General features: G+C 44.3%; 1 protein-coding gene across 3 annotated transcripts in view; it reads left to right on the top strand.

Moving 5' to 3' along the window:
• LOC121577956 (collagen alpha-1(II) chain) overlaps positions 1-19,592 on the top strand; it is a 67,308-nt gene that overhangs the window by 44,143 nt on the left and 3,573 nt on the right. For all 3 annotated transcript variants that reach the window (XM_041891956.2, XM_041891957.2, XM_041891959.2), the window contains 22 exons: positions 737-835; positions 1,315-1,368; positions 1,863-1,916; positions 4,141-4,194; positions 4,969-5,067; positions 5,185-5,283; positions 8,947-9,054; positions 9,330-9,383; positions 9,740-9,793; positions 10,034-10,087; positions 10,465-10,518; positions 10,686-10,793; positions 10,927-10,980; positions 11,068-11,121; positions 14,581-14,742; positions 15,868-15,975; positions 16,248-16,355; positions 16,636-16,797; positions 17,719-17,880; positions 18,858-18,911; positions 19,056-19,163; positions 19,494-19,592. The exon at positions 19,494-19,592 is cut by the window's right edge and continues 190 nt beyond it. In XM_041891956.2, the coding sequence (XP_041747890.1) occupies positions 737-835; positions 1,315-1,368; positions 1,863-1,916; positions 4,141-4,194; positions 4,969-5,067; positions 5,185-5,283; positions 8,947-9,054; positions 9,330-9,383; positions 9,740-9,793; positions 10,034-10,087; positions 10,465-10,518; positions 10,686-10,793; positions 10,927-10,980; positions 11,068-11,121; positions 14,581-14,742; positions 15,868-15,975; positions 16,248-16,355; positions 16,636-16,797; positions 17,719-17,880; positions 18,858-18,911; positions 19,056-19,163; positions 19,494-19,592 (1,962 nt within the window). The remainder of the gene's footprint in view (positions 1-736; positions 836-1,314; positions 1,369-1,862; positions 1,917-4,140; positions 4,195-4,968; positions 5,068-5,184; positions 5,284-8,946; positions 9,055-9,329; positions 9,384-9,739; positions 9,794-10,033; positions 10,088-10,464; positions 10,519-10,685; positions 10,794-10,926; positions 10,981-11,067; positions 11,122-14,580; positions 14,743-15,867; positions 15,976-16,247; positions 16,356-16,635; positions 16,798-17,718; positions 17,881-18,857; positions 18,912-19,055; positions 19,164-19,493) is intronic.

The following is a 19,592-nucleotide window of genomic DNA, read 5'->3' on the forward strand; positions in this document are numbered from 1 at the left end:
AGATGAATCAGTATGTTCACAGGACTCTGACCAATGATTTATATAGACACTAGATGAATCAGCATGTTCACAGGACTCTGACCAATGATTTATATAGACACTAGATGAATCAGCATGTTCACAGGACTCTGACCAATGATTTATATAGACACTAGATGAATCAGCATGTTCACAGGACTCTGACCAATGATTTATATAGACACTAGATGAATCAGCATGTTCACAGGACTCTGACCAATGATTTATATAGACACTAGATGAATCAGCATGTTCACAGGACTTTGACCAAGGATTTATATAGACACTAGATGACTGATAGGGTTTATGTACATAATTGACTCAGACAGTGGAGAAAAACCCTCAGGTGCATAACTTTGACTGAGGATCTTTATATAGACACTAGATGAATCAGCATGTTCACAGGACTCTGACCAATGATTTATATAGACACTAGATGAATCAGCATGTTCACAGGACTTTGACCAATGATTTATATAGACACTAGATGAATCAGCATGTTCACAGGACTCTGACCAATGATTTATATAGACACTAGATGAATCAGCATGTTCACAGGACTTTGACCAAGGATTTATATAGACACTAGATGACTGATAGGGTTTATGTACATAATTGACTCAGACAGTGGAGAAAAACCCTCAGGTGCATAACTTCTAGTTTTTATTTTGCACGATTGATTGATTGATTGACTGACCTTCCTGTTTCCCCCCTGTAGGGTTCGGCTGGTGAGGATGGTCGCCCCGGACCCCCTGGCCCAATGGGAGCCCGCGGTCAGCCTGGTGTGATGGGATTCCCCGGACCCAAGGGAGCCAACGTGAGTGTCACTGTTTGATTGATTGATTGTAGATTGATTGATTTATTGGGTTTTTGGAATATTGATTGATTGATTGAGTATTTTGGATGATTTGATGATTGATTGATTGGTTGGGTGTTTTGGATGATTTGATGATTGATTGGTTGGGTGTTTTGGATGATTTGATGATTTAATGGTTGTTGGGTGTTTGGATGATTTGATGATTGATTGATTGTGTGTTTGGATGATTTGATGATTGATTGATTGGTTGGGCGTTTGGATGATTTGATGATTGATTGATTGGGTGTTTGGATGATTTGATGATTGATTGATTGGTTGGGTGTTTGGATGATTTAATGATTGATTGATTGATTGATTGATGCATTTTCAAATCTCCTGAGTAAGGCTTGGACACTAGCTGCCATGGACAGAGTGTCTGTCTATTCTACATACAGCTGGACATCCTTGGTGACTGACTGGTGTGTGTGTTTTCTGACTAGGGCGAACCTGGCAAGGGAGGAGAGAAGGGACTTCTTGGTGCGCCAGGTCTGAGAGTAAGTCATTTCTCTGTGGATTATTTATCTCCCCCAGACAGACAGACACAGACATACTTATCAGTAGAGCCATGTGAAATATGTCAGGGTAAACATACCTTATGCCCTCCTAGAAAGGATAAAAAATACAAAATGCTTTCAGGAATCCATTTAGATTAAACCAAACACTGCTACGAATCATAAATAGCCTGCTACCTTCTTTTTGATGATATTATATGCAATTTCAAATGTGCAGAAAACACTTTAAAGATATTGTTAGGAAACCATTCCACATACTCAGTTTATCCCAGTAGTTGTAATTACATCTATCAGGCTTCATCTGGCTCCCATGGCCTCTAACTCACTCTCTCTCTCTCTCTCTCTCTCTCTCTCTCTCTCTCTCTCTCTCTCTCTCTCTCTCTCTCTCTCTCTCTCTCTCTCTCTCTCTCTCTCTCCCCCTCTCTCTTCTCCCACCCCCACTCTCTCCTTCCCTCTCTCTCTCTCTCTCCCTATAGGGTCTTCCTGGTAAGGATGGTGAGACCGGAGCTGCTGGACCCCCTGGCCCTGCTGTGAGTATCACTATCTCGCGCTGATCTTATCCACCTTTCTCAATTTACTGTCTAAAACGACCTGATAACTCCACCAAACCCAGGCTGGATATGCTCCAATGTGTTCAACGGGTATCGTTGTCAATTCACAGCTAGCTAACCTTTCTGATTCAAGTTTCATTGTGGTTGTAAGACGGTACGATTATTACAGTGTATTGTCAAGATGAGACCAACTTGTTCACAATTACTTTGCTTGATGTTAGATGTGTCAGTTGAGTTTAAAGGCACAGTTCTTCATTTGTTTTTTTTCACAGCAGCCCAGTCCTTTGGTTTGATTTTATTTATCCTTTATTTGATCAGGGAGTCATACTGAGACCAAGGTCCTTTATTTGATCAGGGAGTCATACTGAGACCAATGTCCTTTATTTGATCAGGGAGTCATACTGAGACCAAGGTCTCTTTTACAGATGAGCCCTGAATTACATAAATTACAGAAAATACACACATCAAAATATAAATACAGAATGCAAGCAGAAAGAAAAACACAGTCATAAAAAACAAACACATTCATCAGTAATAAGGTCCTTAATCAGCTTTCTGAATTGTTGTAGAGGCACCAGAACATCAAATTTAAGAACATTTTGAAGATTGTTCCACAAATAAGGTGCAAGGAAACTAAAAGCTGATTTACCTAACTCAGTAGAGGCCAGTGGTGGAAAAAGTACTAAATTGTCATACTTGAGTAAAAGTAAAGATACCTTAATAGAAAATGACTCAAGTAAAAGTGAAAGTCACCCAGTAAAATATTACTTGAGTAAAAGTCTAAAAGTATTTGGTTTTAAATATATTTAAGTATCAAAAGTAAATGGAATTGCTAAAATGTACTTAAGTATCAAAAGTAAAAGTATAACTCATTTCAAATTCTTTATATTAAGCAAACCAATAGAAATAGGTCCTGCCACTCGCTAAATAGTAGAAAGCAGATTATTCAGTCGACGTTCCTATCGGTTCAATTTTCGTGTTTTTTTTTTATTGACGGATAGCCAGGAGCACACTCCAACACTCAGACATAATTTACAAACAAAGCATGTGTGTTTAGTGAGTCCACCAGATCAGAGGCAGTAGGGATGACCAGGGATGTTCTCTTGATAAGTGTGTGAATTGGACCATTTTCCTGTGAAAATGTAACGAATACTTTTGGGTGTCAGAGAAAAAGTTGGCAAAAATATAAATAGTAAAATAAAGTACAGATACCCCAAAAAACTACTTAAGTAGTACTTTAAATTATTTACTTAAGTACTTTACAGCACTGGTAGAGGCAAAGGAATTTCCAGAGTTAGCCTCCCTGAGACCGGGTGTGGTAACTCGTATGTCTAAGTTCAGTAATGATCTTAGGTACAGTGGGACTTTTTGTAAAAGGGCTTTATAAATGAAAACATAGCAATCTATCAACCTACGTGACATCCAAGCGGGCCAACCAACTTTTTGGTAGAGAATGCAATGATGAATACTAAAATTGTCATTCGTAATAAAGCGCAGTGCGCTATGATAAACTGCATCTAACGACTTTAAACGAAGTGGCAGCTGAGTTCATATAGATGATGTCGCCATAGTCTAGAACCGATAGGAACGTCGACTGAATAACCTGCTTTCTACTATTTAGCGAGAGGCAGGACCTATTTCAATACAACTAATTAATCAATATGCTTTTTAAAAGACAGCTTTTCATCATCAGATATTTGTAAGCAGGGACACGATCAATATGCTTAAATCATCAGTTATTTTTATGCGCTCCAGAGAACAACATATTCTTCATTTTACCTGCATTCAATACTAATTTCAGGTCAATAAAGTTTTTCTGTAATACAATGAGGGTAGACTGTAGTTCAGATAGAGCCTGGTCAACCGTGGGGACAATAGCATACACAACAGTATCATCAGCATACAAGTGCAGGTAAACATGTTTTACAGACAAGTCGATATTGTTAATGTTAACAGTAAAAAGTACAGGACCCAGAATCGACCCATGCGGGACCCCTTTCATAATATTCAGGAAACCTGATTTAACACCATCAGTAGATACACATTGAGTTCTATCTGTCAAGTCATTTTTAAACCAGTTACATGCAGCCTGGTCTAGGCCAATTGAGGAAAGCTTCTGAATGAGCAGTGAGTGATCAACAGTATCGAAAGCCTTTGACAGGTCAATGAATAAAGCTCACTGTTAAGCCTTCCTTTACCTCAGGGCCCTGCTGGAGAGAGAGGAGAGCAAGGACAACCTGGACCTTCTGGCTTCCAGGTCAGTACCTGTACACCTGTCTGTCTGTCACTCTGTATTCACTGTGTACCTGTCTGTCTGTCTGTCTGTCTGTCACTCTGTATTCACTGTGTACCTGTCTGTCTGTCTGTCTGTCACTCTGCATTCACCGTGTACCTGTCTGTCTGTCTGTCTGTCACTCTGTATTCACTGTGTACCTGTCTGTCTGTCTGTCTGTCTGTCTGTCTGTCTGTCTGTCTGTCACTCTGCATTCACTGTGTACCTGTCTGTCTGTCTGTCACTCTGCATTCACTGTGTACATGTCTGTCTGTCTGTCTGTCCGTCGCTCTGCATTCACTGTGTACGTGTCTGTCTGTCTGTCTGTCTGCATTCACTGTGTACGTGTCTGTCTGTTTGTCTGTCTGTCTTTCTGTTTGTCTGTCTGTCTGTCTGTCTGTCTGTCTGTCTGTCTGTCTGTCTGTCTGTCTGTCTGTATGTATGTCTGTCACTCTGCATTCACACACTCCCATAACAAATTAGTCTGCGTTTACACAGGCAGCGCAATTCTGATCTTTTGCCCAATTATTGGCAAAAGAGCTGATCTGATTGGTAAAAAAAAACATTAATGGAAAAATATCAGAATTAAATTGCCTGTGTAAACGCAGCCATTATATGCTACATTTGTCCAATCACATTGACAATTCAGTCAACTATACACTTTGCAAGGAGTAACAACAGTCACATGATTGATTGATTAATTGATTGATTGAATGAATGAGTGATTCATTGATTGGTTGTTTTGCTTCCTGTGTACAGGGTCTGCCCGGACCTCCCGGCCCCCCTGGTGAGGGAGGCAAGCCCGGTGACATGGGAGTTCCGGGAGAGGGTGGAGCTGCTGGTGCCACTGGACCCAGAGTGAGTTTAATCTCCTCCACCATCATCTCCACACCTACGGTGTTCCTATAGCTAAACTCCACTTATGGAGTTATGGAGGACCAATAATGCTAACCATCCATCCTTGTCTCCCTATAGGGTGAGCGTGGTTTCCCAGGAGAGAGAGGAGGTGCTGGGCCTCAGGGGCTGCAGGGACCCCGTGGTCTTCCTGGAACTCCTGGAACTGATGGACCCAAGGTGAGACAAACACACTGTACTGTAGAGAATTTTGTCTTCTCATATACCTAATAGCCCAGATTTTGGACCCTTGGCTAGCAGAATGTGAACCGGACTAGTACAATTTGAAGCTAGTAGTATTTGCAGCTGGTAGTATTTGCAGCTGGTAGATTTTCTTCTTTTTTTTACCCTTATTATACCAGGTAAGTTGACTGAGTACACATTCTCATTTACAGCAATGACTTGGGGAATAGTTACAGGGGAGAGGAGGGGGGATGAATAAGCCAATTGGAAGCTGGGGATGATTAGGTGGCCATGATGCTATGAGGGCCAGATTGGACATTTAGCCAGGACACTGGGGTTAACACCCCTACTCTTACGATAAGTGCCATGGGATCTTTAGTGAACACAGAGAGTCAGGACACCCATTTGGTTCCACCATATCCCACAGAACATATAGTCTTTGATGCATGAGACTGGCTCATTACAACAATGCACAGTCCCATCCTGATCCTGCACAGTACCTGTTTAAAGCATGCCAGCTATACCATCTCGTTACCACCAAGGGCAAATTCTACACAACCTTTTCACTGCTTAGAAAATGAGATTTACGGTTATCATATTACAGGAAACGTGGCACATTCACAGACATTCCCGTTGTCCGTTAACCACGGCTCAGTGCAACTTTTCATTCTCAATACTGGTAATGAGTGGAACAGACTTGGGGGAGATTTGAGGAGACTAGGGGGTGAAAGAGCCTGCCTGCTTGCCTTCCAGGCCATTTCAGTTCAGAACCCCTCTGACTGTTACAACAGGAGGAAAGGATAGATAGAGGCTGGGATTAGAGCTAATGATATGATGGAGGGAGGAGGAGGAGGAGGAGGGGGAGGAGGAGGAGGGGGAGGAAGGAGGAGGAGGAGGAGGAGGAGGAGGAGGAGGGATGTACAGACAGATAAATGTAACTGGGGGTTTAGAGAGGCAGCAGTGCCAGCAGGAGAGAACAAACACAGCACTCCTCTTTGAGCTAAGCGCTGCAGGAACATTTGGCAAATTGGCCGAGAACAAGCTTAGAGAACGTTAATGAGAACGAGCTGCCAGACAGCAAAGTCAGTGTGATATAGAAGAGGAAGACAAATAACAACAACGTCAACTCTATAAACAGCACAGACCTGAGTTCAAATACTGTTTTAAACAATTTCATATACTGTACAGTAGCTGTGTCTTGATGTGGCTGATGTATTTTTATAGGACATGTTCCATCCAATAGAAATGTGTTTCTATGGCCAATGTTTTGACTTCTATGTTCACCTACACTACCGTTCAAAAGTTTGGGGTCATTTCTTTGTCCATTAAAATAACATCAAATTGATCAGAAATACAGTGTAGACATTGTTAATGTTGTAAATGGCTATTGTAGCTGGAAACGGCTGATTTTTAATGGAATATCTACAAAGGCATACAAAGGCCCATAATCAGCAACCATCAGTCCTGTGTTCCAATGGCACGTTGTGTTTGCTAATCCAAGTTTATCATTTTAAAAGGCTAATTGATCATTAGAAAACCCTTTTGCAATTATGTTAGCTGATTAAAGAAGCAATAAAACTGGCCTTCTTGAGACTAGTTGAGTATCTTGGAGCATCGGCAATTGTGGGTTCGATTACAGGCTCAATATGGCCAGAAACAAATAACTTTCTTCTGAAACTCATCAGTATATTCTTGTTCTAAGAAATTAAGGCTATTCTATGCGAGAAATTGCCAAAAAACTGAAGATCTCGCACAAAGCTGTGTACTACTCCCTTCACAGAACAGCGCAAACTGGCTCTAACCAGAATAGACAGAGGAGTGGGAGGCCCCGGTGCACAACTGAGCAAGAGGACAAATACATTAGTGTCTAGTTTGAGAAACAGATGCCTCACAGGTCCTCAACTGGCAGCTTCATTAAATAGTACCCGCAAAACACCAGTCTCAACATCAACAGTGAAGAGACATCTCCAGGATGCTGACCTTCTAGGCAGAGTTGCAAAGAAAAAGCCTTATCTCAGACTGGCCAATAAAAAGAAAAGATGAAGATTGTCAGTCCGAGATATGGCTTTTTCTTTGCAACTCTGCCTAGAAGGTCAGCATCCCGGAGTCACCTCTTCACTGTTGACGTTGAGACTGGTGTTTTGCGGGTACTATTTAATGAAGCTGCCAGTTGAGGACCTGTGAGTTGAGGACCTCTTGCTCAGTTGTGCACCGGGGCCTCCCACTCCTCTTTCTATTCTGGTTAGAGCCAGTTTGCGCTCTTCTGTGAAGGGAGTAGTACACAGCATTGTACGAGATCTTCAGTTTCTTGGCAATTTCTCACATGGAATAGCCTTCATTTCTCAGAACAAAAATAGACTGATGAGTTTCAGAAGAAAGTTATTTGTTTCTGGCCATTTTGAGCCTGTAATCGAACCCACAATTGCTGATGCTCCAGATACTCAACTAGTCTCAAGAAGGCCAGTTTTATTGCTTCTTTAATCAGCTAACATAATTGCAAAAGGGTTTTCTAATGATCAATTAGCCTTTTAAAATTATAAACTTGGATTAGCAAACACAACGTGCCATTGGAACACAGGACTGATGGTTGCTGATAATGGGCCTCTGTACGCCTATGTAGATATTCCATTAAAAATCAGCCGTTTCCAGCTACAATAGCCATTTACAACATTAACAATGTCTACACTGTATTTCTGATCAATTTGATGTTATTTTAATGGACAAAGAAATTGCTTTTCTTTCGAAAACAAGGACATTTCTAAATGACCCCTAACTTTTCAACTGTAGTGTATGTCTAAATGTATATAATGTTTCCATGTCTAGATGTTTTAGGGACTACAGATGGAAATGAGCTATTAGCTAAATCTGGTGTGACACATGTTTTCTCAGTGTTCTGAGACTTATGGTTTTGTAGTGCAATGTCTCTGTCAAATAAATGTAATAAATATATTGAGCATGCATGTTGCAATGGGCAACTTCATTAAGTCCCAAACGACCTCAGATGATTCTCAAATATATATTCTCAAACCAACCAATATCTTGAAGGAAACTGAAAATTACAACTTTGAATGAAGGTCCTGATGAAAAATGAAAACCTTTAATGAAGGTCCTGCTGATACACCAAAGCTGGGTAAAACTTTTCAGCTAGTTAATTACTGGGTAGTGTTCACCTTGTATTGCCCTTGCATTTTATATGTTTTGTTTTGATGAATAATGTCACTGTGAACAGGCCAGTTTCTTCATTGTGGGGATAGAGCTTCTGTGAAATGTATTTTCAGTTCTATTCTGTTCTATTCAGTTCTATTCTGTTCTGGCGCACAATTGGCCCAGCGTGGTCCAGTGTAGGGGAGGGAATGGCCGGCAGGGATGTAGCTCAGTTGGTAGAGCATGGCGTTTGCAACGCCAGGGTTGTGGGTTCGATTCCCACGGGGGCCAGTATGAAAAAAAGAATAAAAAAAGAATAATGTATGCACTAACTGTAATTCGCTCTGGATAAGAGTGTCTGCTAAATGACTAAGGTGTAAAGTGTATTCAGTTATATTCAGTTCTATTCTATGGGCTGTTACTGTTGTTTGTCATCAACACCTCTAACAGCTGCTGAGTTGCTATTCGTTCTGTGTTCAGCTGCTGACAGTATCTGTTGTGTGTGTTGTGTTGTAGGGCGCGATCGGTCCAGGTGGTGCATCGGGTGCCCAGGGACCCCCCGGTCTGCAGGGTATGCCCGGAGAGAGAGGAGCCTCAGGCATCCCCGGACCTAAGGGAGACAGAGTGAGTGCCACTTGAGAGAAGCATCCTAAAATTAGTTATAGCCATAGTTATCGTAATCGTACTAAACCATGAAAGGGATCACTAGCCATGGACTTTGCAACATGATCCACTGGAGAAAAGCAAAACAGCACAGCAATAATGATGTGGAGTGGCAACAAATGATGTGGGCCTATTTACAGTACATTCTCATTGATGTTGTGATTCCATCATGTGTTAACCTACTGTATGCCCTTAATCATAATGTATTGTAATGTAATTGTGTTTGTGTCCCACAGGGTGACAATGGAGAGAAGGGACCTGAGGGTGCTTCTGGCAAAGACGGCTCAAGAGTGAGTGACCATCATCATCATCATCATCATCATCCACCATATCCCCTCACAGCCCTATAACGTCAACCACTCTACCATTTAATATTCAACACATTTATAACGTCAACCACTCTACCATTTGATATTCAACACATTGATAATGTCAACCACTCTACCATTTGATATTCAACACATTGATAATGTCAACCACTCTACTGTTTAACATTCAGCATATTTAAATATTCCTTCCAGTAATCCATGTATATACTCACACATTAAATTGTTCATGGACATTAACAGCAGAAGGAGAGCTGGACTGAAGCTTCCATTTTTTTACTCTTCTATACCCTCTCTTTCTATTTCTCTATATCGTCTAGGGTTTGACTGGTCCAATTGGTCCTCCCGGCCCAGCTGGTCCCAATGGAGAGAAGGTGTGCGTTTATCTTTTAACTTGTATACTAGTTAATTGGTTAATTGATCAAATACATGTTTGTATTATATAAATCCGAAAAATACGCATACAGCCATATCACCTGTAATGAGGTTACTGGATCACCTAGGTATGATAAAAACAGTCCATATAAGGTCTGATATGTGGATTGATATCTATATGTTGATGTATGATTGACCTCTGTGACTGACCTCTGACCTCTATGACCTTCATCCTATAGGGTGAATCTGGTCCCTCTGGACCTTCCGGTGCTGCTGGTGCCCGTGGTGCTCCTGTAAGTACTACACACACAACACACAACACACACACACCACACACACACACACACACACACACACACACACACAACACACAACACACAACACACACACACACCACACACACACACACACACTCACAAGTTAGGATAAGATAGTTCTTACATCAGAAAGATTTTTTCCCTTTTCCTAAGCTACCTGATTAGGACCTATTGCCGTCTCTAGGCTACTGTATTGATCCAGAGGAGAGAATTACATTCACTCGCAATGCTATTTCCTTTAATGCTCTCCACCTCTCAATCAATAATGAAATGAACACAGAACTTGATACATGCTCGTTTGAACAAGGACATTTCAAGGGAAGTTGATGATGTTCAACTTGACCTCTTGACAGGGTGACAGGGGCGAGACTGGACCTCCTGGGCCTGCTGGCTTCGCTGGGCCTCCTGTAAGTATCGCACCAAGGACACAGTACTGTCCATGCACTTTCTCTCACCATCAGTGCTACCGTCAACAACCCAGACTGCAACATTTACAGGACCTACTCAAGCTGCTTGTTGTATGTTGAAGCAAGCAGCTGTCTGAGCAGTCTTTTTTCCCCGTGTCCCACCCCAGGGATCTGATGGTCAGCCCGGAGCCAAGGGAGAGCAGGGAGAGGGTGGACAGAAGGGAGACGCTGGTGCCCCCGGACCCCAGGGGCCCTCCGGAGCTCCTGGACCTTCCGTACGTTTCACTAACTCACTTTGTCCTGAAAGAAAAAAATATATAGAGTAGTTATTTGTTTACGAAATATTCAGATGGAGTTACTTGCTTCACGTTTCTTCATAAAACTGACTATCAATTTCCTTCATTTCAGGGACCTACTGGTGTTTCTGGACCCAAAGGTGCTCGCGGTGCTCAGGGACCCCCTGTAAGTACAAATCTCATATTATATATTTCATTTCCGCTTTACATTGTTTCTGATGTTTCCATTTCATCAACAATCTCTCTCTAACAGGGTGCCACTGGTTTCCCTGGAGCTGCCGGCAGAGTGGGACCCCCTGGTCCCAATGTAAGTACAATCACCTTTCAGTAAGACACAACTCAAACACTCACATCTTCTGTCAACCTACCTGAGCATTGAAGTATAAATCATACTGATTCGTTACACTGTTCATTTAGTAAAAAGTGTTGGATTTGACTAGAATAGAAAAGGCATTGTTTCAGTGTGGGTTTAACAGTGTTGGGAAACATTTTCCAAAAGGAATGAGCTCTTTTATGTAATTAAAGGTTTTTACAGTTGATTTCTGATATATTTCAGTACATACAGGTGTAATGCTTTTGTTTTTATGAGTATTATGGTCATTCAGAGGGTTAATTAACACTCACTTTTTCATCTATAACCAGGCGGGCACAGAATCATTCATCAGCACTATAGTGTGTTTTATCCCACTGGAACCACAGTAGTGAATAACGCTGATTATGGATGATATCATCCTCTAACATATGCCCACAGACAGACAGGAGGTCAACCTCTAACATATGCCCACAGACAGACAGGAGGTCAACCTCTAACATATGCCCACAGACAGACAGGAGGTCAACCTCTAACATATGCCCACAGACAGACAGGAGGTCAACCTCTAACATATGCCCACAGACAGACAGGAGGTCAACCTCTAACATATTCACTGCCTTCATTATGTTCTCTATTATTTAGTCTGTCTGTGGGCAGGTGCAGTCTGAATGGTTGTTATCCCAGAGAGTATTGACCTGCTCCTGTCTGTCTGTGGGCAGGTGCAGTCTGAATGGTTGTTATCCCAGAGAGTATTGACCTGCTCCTGTCTGTCTGTGGGCAGGTTCAGTCTGAATGGTTGTTTTCCCAGAGAGTATTGACCTGCTCCTGTCTGTCTGTGGGCAGGTTCAGTCTGAATGGTTGTTATCCCAGAGAGTATTGACCTGCTCCTGTCTGTCTGTGGGCAGGTGCAGTCTGAATGGTTGTTATCCCAGAGAGTATTGACCTGCTCCTGTCTGTCTGTGGGCAGGTTCAGTCTGAATGGTTGTTTTCCCAGAGAGTATTGACCTGCTCCTGTCTGTCTGTGGGCAGGTTCAGTCTGAATGGTTGTTATCCCAGAGAGTATTGACCTGCTCCTGTCTGTCTGTGGGCAGTGTCAGTCTGAATGGTTGTTATCCCAGAGAGTATTGACCTGCAGTATTGACCTGCTCCTGTCTGTCTGTGGGCAGGTTCAGTCTGAATGGTTGTTATCCCAGAGAGTATTGACCTGCTCCTGTCTGTCTGTGGGCAGGTTCAGTCTGAATGGTTGTTATCCCAAAGAGTATTGACCTGCTCCTGTATGTCTGTGGGCAGGTTCAGTCTGAATGGTTGTGACCTGCTCCTGTCTGTCTGTGGGCAGGTTCAGTCTGAATGGTTGTTATCCCAGAGAGTATTGACCTGCTCCTGTCTGTCTGTGGGCAGGTTCAGTCTAAATGGTTGTTACCTGCTCCTGTCTGTCTGTCTGTGGGCAGGTTCAGTCTGAATGGTTGTGACCTGCCCCTGTCTGTCTGTGGGCAGCTTCAGTCTGAATGGTTGTGACTAGGGTTGCACGATATTGGAAATAACTGACATTGCGATATTTTGTTTTTCTGCTATATATATTGCGATATGAAAAAATACAGGATGTATGTATGATCCTCTGGGAAAAATGCAGTTTGCATACAGCGACTTTTCAGGTGGAAGTCCTCATTAATAAAGTGTACGGTCAGACTTATGTAGGGCTCCGTTGTCCGGCTGGACCACAAGTCCGTTGTTGCTGTATAATATTCCACTTGTGACAGCTCTGTTTCAACTTGTGCCTTGCATTTCTCGTACAACTCTGGGATGGCAACTTGAGAAAAATAGTTGCGTGATGGCATTACATACCGCTCGTCAAGTGACCAAATCATGTTTTTAAAACCCTCTTTGGTAACCGTGTTAATTGGTACCATGTCTTTGGCGACATGAAATGTTATTGAATCTGTGATTTCTCTCTGCCGTTTGGAACCTTTCTCGTATGGTGTAATACTGGCAAAGGCATCCGAAATAGATTTTTGCTTTGGAGGGCATTGAGATGCTTTGGAGGGCATTGAGATGCTTTGGAGGGCATTGAGATGCTTTGGAGGGCATTGAGATGCTTTGGAGGGCATTGAGATGCTTTGCACTCGTCATACGAAGATTTGTGGTGCCGCCTTAAATGATCGAACAAATTGGTCGTGTTGCCTCGTGTTGTGGCAACAATTGCAAGGCACTCTCGACAAAGTACGTGTTTTTGGTCAACATCATCCTGTCTGTAGCTGAAATATTTCCATATAATTGACGATGCATTTCTTTCTGCAACCAAATTCTCCATTTCGGTATTTTTTGCCTGTTCCTCGCTCATCATTTTGTCAAGGCAAGCAGAGCCTGCATGGCAACCACGTGCAGCAACCAACTCCGTGTTTAAAATAATAATAACAATAATAAACTGTGTATCCAATAACCCATAAATCAGAGTAAATTACGTTATATCAGACAGATATAATGCTAATTTAACATTTAAAAATATATATATATATTGTAGACTGATATATGTCCCAGATTGACCTGCTCCTGTCTGTCTGTGGGCAGTTTCTGTCTGAATGGTTGTTATCCCAGAGAGTATTGACTTGCTCCTGTCTGTCTGTGGGCAGGTTCAGTCTGAATGGTTGTTATCCCAGAGAGTATTGACCTGCTCCTGTCTGTCTGTGGGCAGGTTCAGTCTGAATGGTTGTTATCCCAGAGAGTATTGACCTGCTCCCGTCTGTCTGTGGGCAGTTTCATTCTGAATGGTTGTGACCTGCTCCTGTCTGTCTGTGGGCAGTTTCATTCTGAATGGCTGTGACCTGCTCCCGTGTTTTTGTGGGCAGTTTCAGTCTGAATGGTTGTTATTCCAGAGAGTATTGACCTGCTCCTGTCTGTCTGTGGGCAGTTTCATTCTGAATGGTTGTGACCTGCTCCCGTGTTTCTGTGGGCAGTTTCAGTCTGAATGGTTGTTATCCCAGAGAGTATTGACCTGCTCCTGTCTGTCTGTGGGCAGGTTCAGTCTGAATGGTTGTTATCCCAGAGAGTATTGACCTGCTCCTGTCTGTCTGTCTGTCTGTCTGTCTGTCTGTCTGTTTGTCTGTCATTCTGTCTGTCTGTCTGTCTCCTGTCGTCTGTCTGTCTGTCTGTCTGTCTGTCTGTCTGTCTGCCTTTCTCTGCCTGTTTGTTTGTCTGACTCTGTCTACCTGTCTGTCTGCCTGTCTCTCTGTCTGTCTGTCTGTCTTACCGTTATGTGTTTTGTGTTTGTATGATTGATTGATTGATTGATTGGTTATTGTTTGGTTGATTGATTGATTGTTGTTTCATTGATTGAGTGATGATTGGTTGATTGATTGATTGACAGATTGATGGATTGGTTGATCGATGTATTGATTGATTCGTTGATTTGTTGACTTGTTGATTGATTGATTTATTGATTGATGTGTCTCTCTGCAGGGTAACCCTGGTGCTGCTGGTCCCGCTGGCCCTTCTGGTAAAGATGGTCCTAAGGGTGTGCGTGGAGACGGTGGACCCCCAGGCAGGCAGGGAGACGCTGGGCTGCGTGGAGCCGCTGGAGCCCCTGGAGAGAAGGGAGATGCTGGAGAGGATGGTCCCCCTGTAAGTTCACCTGTTTATCACTACAGTACCGTCCTCCAAGCACCAATCCGGGGAATACTGGACGGCTTGATAACTCTCATTCAGCCCAGCACCCCAATAAGCAAAAGGGGGTAATACAAGCTGAATTATCTGTCCCCAGTAAGTTCACCTTTTATCAAAACCATCCTCAAATACAGGTCCTACAGGCTTTATGCTTCATTCAACACCCCCGCACAACCCCACCACCCAAGATAACACTGAAATACATCTGAGGTTTTGCAGCTATAAAACCAGACTGGCTTTATTTCCAAAAAAGTCTCTCTTGTTTACTTCCAACTCACTGGCACGGACATCAGTCCAGGGAATGAAAGAAAGACCCATTATAATGGACAACAACACTACTCCCTCATCCCCATCACAACACATAGCTGTCAGTGTGTGTTCATCACTGACCCAATAACCAGACTAAACGCACTGCTGTCTGCCGGGACCTTAATAGCACCTCAAGGCTTCCCCTGGACAGAGACATGATGGCACAGAGTCCAAGGCTTTTACTTTGCACTTACACACCCTACAATTTGCCCCTGAGTAGCACTGAACTGATGGCTGAAAGTTACTGAAATTGGACAGGCAATCACAGAGAACAGAGAACAGACATGATTAGACACACTGTTCCTCTCTGGCCTGAATCACATAAGTGGAGGAGAGTAGGATGCAGTGCACACAAAATCCATTTATAGATTTGTATGTGTTTTTTTGTTGATTGTTTTTGTTGATAATAACACACTGTCTTCCTCTCCTCCTCTCTTCCTCCTCTCCTCATCTCTTCCTCATCTCCTCATCTCTTCCTCCTCTCCTCCTCTTCCTCCTCTCTTCCTCCTCTCCTCTCTTCCTCCTCTCCTCCTCTTCCTCCTCTCTTCCTCTCTTCCTCCTCTCCTCCTCTTCCTCCTCTCCTCCTCTTCCTCCTCTCCTCCTCTCTTCCTCCTCTTCTTCCTCTCTTCCTCCTCTCTTCCTCCTCTTCTTCCTCTTCTTCCTCCTCTCTTCATCCTCTCCTCCTCTTCCTCCTCTCTTCCTCCTCTCTTCCTCCTCTCTTCCTCCTCTTCTTCCTCTCTTCCTCCTCTCTTCCTCCTGTCTTCCTCATCCCAGGGTCCCGATGGACCTTCAGGTCCTTCAGGTCTAGCTGGACAGCGTGGCATTGTTGGTCTTCCAGGACAGCGTGGAGAGAGAGGTTTCCCTGGCCTGCCAGGACCCTCTGTAAGTCACATGCACATTCTATTAAATTGCAGTTAGAATCAATTTACACATCGATTAATTAATAAATGATTGATTAATTATTATACAGTAGACTATGGGTTACTAATTACAGAATAATATTGTACAGTGAATTGCGTTGTACCCACCCATTTTCAAATAAGAATGGATAGATGGATATTCGAAGAAAATGATCAGTGAATAGATGACTATTGATTAAATGAGTGTCACCCCCTATCGGTGGTCCTCCAACCAACCTGTGTCCATCTCCCCAGGGTGAGCCTGGTAAACAAGGAGCTCCTGGTGGAAGCGGAGACCGTGGACCCCCTGGCCCAGTGGGACCCCCTGGACTGACTGGACCCGCTGGAGAACCTGGTAGAGAGGTCAGTGTCTGTCCCATAACATGGGTTGTGTCTGAAATGGCATCCTATTTCTTATATAGAGCACTACTTTTCACCAGGGTCCACATAGGGCTCTGGTCAAATCTGGTGCACCATATAGAGAATAGTGTGCCATTCAATGCAGCACAGTGTCACCAATATGGCCTCTCATTGTCAACTCTATACCTGCAGTACAATACGTTAACTCACTGTCATGATTAAGTGGATCACTAACTATACGTTTGATGCTTCTGATTTTAAACAATGTGTAATTGTCTCTCAGGGCAACGCTGGTTCTGATGGACCCCCTGGTAGAGATGGAGCCACTGGAATCAAAGGTGACCGTGGTAACACCGGTCCTGTTGGTGCTCCTGGCGCCCCAGGTGGTAATGGTGCCCCCGGCCCCGTCGGCCCCACCGGCAAGCAGGGAGACAGGGGAGAGGCTGTGAGTATACACCCTATAACACTCCCCTTATCATCCCCATGGCTCCCCTGTTTACACCCCGTAGGACCCCTATAACACCCCTTAACATCCCCATGGCAACCCCGTTTACACCCCGTAGAACCCCTATAACACCCCTTAACATCCCCATGGCAACCCCCTTTACACCCCTTAGGACCCCTATAACACTCCCCTTAACATCCCCATGGCAACCCTGTTTACACCCGTAGAACCCCTATAACACTCCCCTTATCATCCCCATGGCAACCCTGTTTACACCCGTAGAACCCCTATAACACCCCTTATCATCCCCATGGCAACCCTGTTTACACCCGTAGAACCCCTATAACACTCCCCTTATCATCCCCATGGCAACCCTGTTTACACCCGTAGAACCCCTATAACACTCCCCTTATCATCCCCATGGCAACCCCGTTTACACCCGTAGAACCCCTATAACACTCCCCTTATCATCCCCATGGCAACCCCGTTTACACCCGTAGAACCCCTATAACACTCCCCTTATCATCCCCATGGCAACCCTGTTTACACCCCGTAGAACCCCTATAACACTCCCCTTATCATCCCCATGGCAACCCCGTTTACACCCCGTAGAACCCCTATAACACTCCCCTTATCATCCCCATGGCAACCCTGTTTACACCCCGTAGAACCCCTATAGCACCCCTTAAGCCCCTCTCTTGAGAGGACGTCAGGGGTGAACAACCCAGGACGTGAAGTTGAGGTTTTCTGTCCATTTCTATTTTCAGGATATACTGGATATGTGAGAGTCGACTTGTATATTAATGTATGAATTAATCCATACACTTTCTTGGATATAACGGACATGTAATTGACTTCACTCAGATACTAATGTATTGCAGCGCTTACTAACCCTGTGTCTGTCTCTTGGCTGTTCTCTAGGGAGCTCAAGGACCCGCTGGGCCTTCCGGGCCTGCTGGAGCCAGAGGAATGGCTGGACCCCAAGGACCCCGTGGAGACAAGGGTGAGGCTGGAGAGGGTGGCGAGAGAGGACAGAAGGGACACAGAGGATTCACTGGTCTGCAGGGTCTGCCTGGACCTCCCGTAAGTACCCCAAATCACGCTGTACCCCCTAATCTTCCTGTACCCCCTAATCTTCCTGTACCCCTAATCTTCCTGTACCCCCTAATCTTCCTGTACCCCTAATGCCCTGTACCCCTAATCTTCCTGTACTCCCTAATCTCCCTGTACCCTAATGCCCTGTACCCCTAATCTTCCTGTACCCCTAATCTCCCTGTACCCTAATGCCCTGTACCCCTAATCTCCCTGTACCCCTAATCTCCCTGTACCCCTAATCTTCCTGTACCCCCTAATCTTCCTGTACCCTAATGCCCTGTACCCCTAATCTTCCTGTACCCCTAATCTCCCTGTACCCCTAATCTTCCTGTACCCCTAATCTTCCTGTACCCCCTAATCTTCCTGTACCCTAATGCCCTGTACCCCTAATCTCCCTGTACCCCTAATCTCCCTGTACCCCTAATCTCCCGGTACCCCAATCTACCTGTACCCCTAATCTCCCTGTACCCCTAATCTTCCTGTACCCCTAATCTTCCTGTACCCATAATCTTCTTGTACCCCCTAATCTTCCTGTACACCCTAATCTTCCTGTACCCCTAATCTTCCTGTACCCCTAATCTTCCTGTACCCCCTCATCTTCCTGTACCCCTAATCTTCCTGTACCCCTAATCTTCCTGTACCCCCTCATCTTCCTGTACCCCTAATCTTCCTGTACCCCTAATCTTCATGTACCCCTAATCTTCATGTACCCCTAATCTTCCTGTACCCTAATGCCCTGTACCCCTAATCTTCCTGTACCCTAATGCCCTGTACCCCTAATCTTCCTGTACCCCCTAATCTTCCTGTACCCCCTCATCTTCCTGTACCCCCTAATCTTCCTGTACCCCTCATCTTCCTGTACCCCCTAATCTCCCTGTACCTCAAACTCCCTAAAAATGGCCTTTGACCCTTTATCTGAAGTTGTGTATATCCTAGACATTGTCTGACCGTGTCTCTCCCCACAGGGTCAAGCTGGAGACCAGGGTGCATCTGGACCTGCCGGACCAAGTGGATCAAGAGTGAGTATAGACAGAAGCATTAAAAAGTCTTACACAGAGTTTTGAGAGGTGCCTGTCTTATTCATTGTCAGCCAAAGAGCATGGCAGGCAGAGCTGTAGTGTACAGTAACAGTACATCTAAATCATTGTGCGTGTTCTGTTTAGGGACCCCCCGGACCTGTTGGTCCCTCTGGAAAGGATGGTTCCAACGGTATGCCCGGTCCAATCGGACCCCCCGGACCCCGTGGTCGCTCCGGAGAGACTGGTCCCTCTGTGAGTATCGTTCTCATCTCTCACCTTACTGGATCTTAGGGATCATCAAAAGTCCACCGAGCAGTGGGTGACTTGGTGCAAATCTCCAAAACCCTATTTCCCATATAGTGCTCTACCTTTGCTCTGGTCCAAGGAATGCCCTATATAGGGCGCATGGTGTCATTTGAGACAGAAGCCAGCCTTATGAACACTTGATTCCACCTGCACTTTAACTCCCCTCTGCTCTGTGTTTTTCCTCCTATGGAATACCTATGGCACTGCCATGGTAGCAATACATCACCAAATTCTTCAATCAATTAAGTATTCTATCTTTCTATCTGTGTATCTCAGGGTCCCCCTGGAAACTCCGGACCCCCTGGTCCTCCTGGTCCCCCCGGTCCTGGCATCGACATGTCTGCATTCGCTGGCCTGTCTCAGCTTGAGAAGTCC

The sequence above is a fragment of the Coregonus clupeaformis genome, chromosome 12, assembly GCF_020615455.1.
Source record: "Coregonus clupeaformis isolate EN_2021a chromosome 12, ASM2061545v1, whole genome shotgun sequence".
Lineage (NCBI taxonomy): Eukaryota > Metazoa > Chordata > Actinopteri > Salmoniformes > Salmonidae > Coregonus > Coregonus clupeaformis.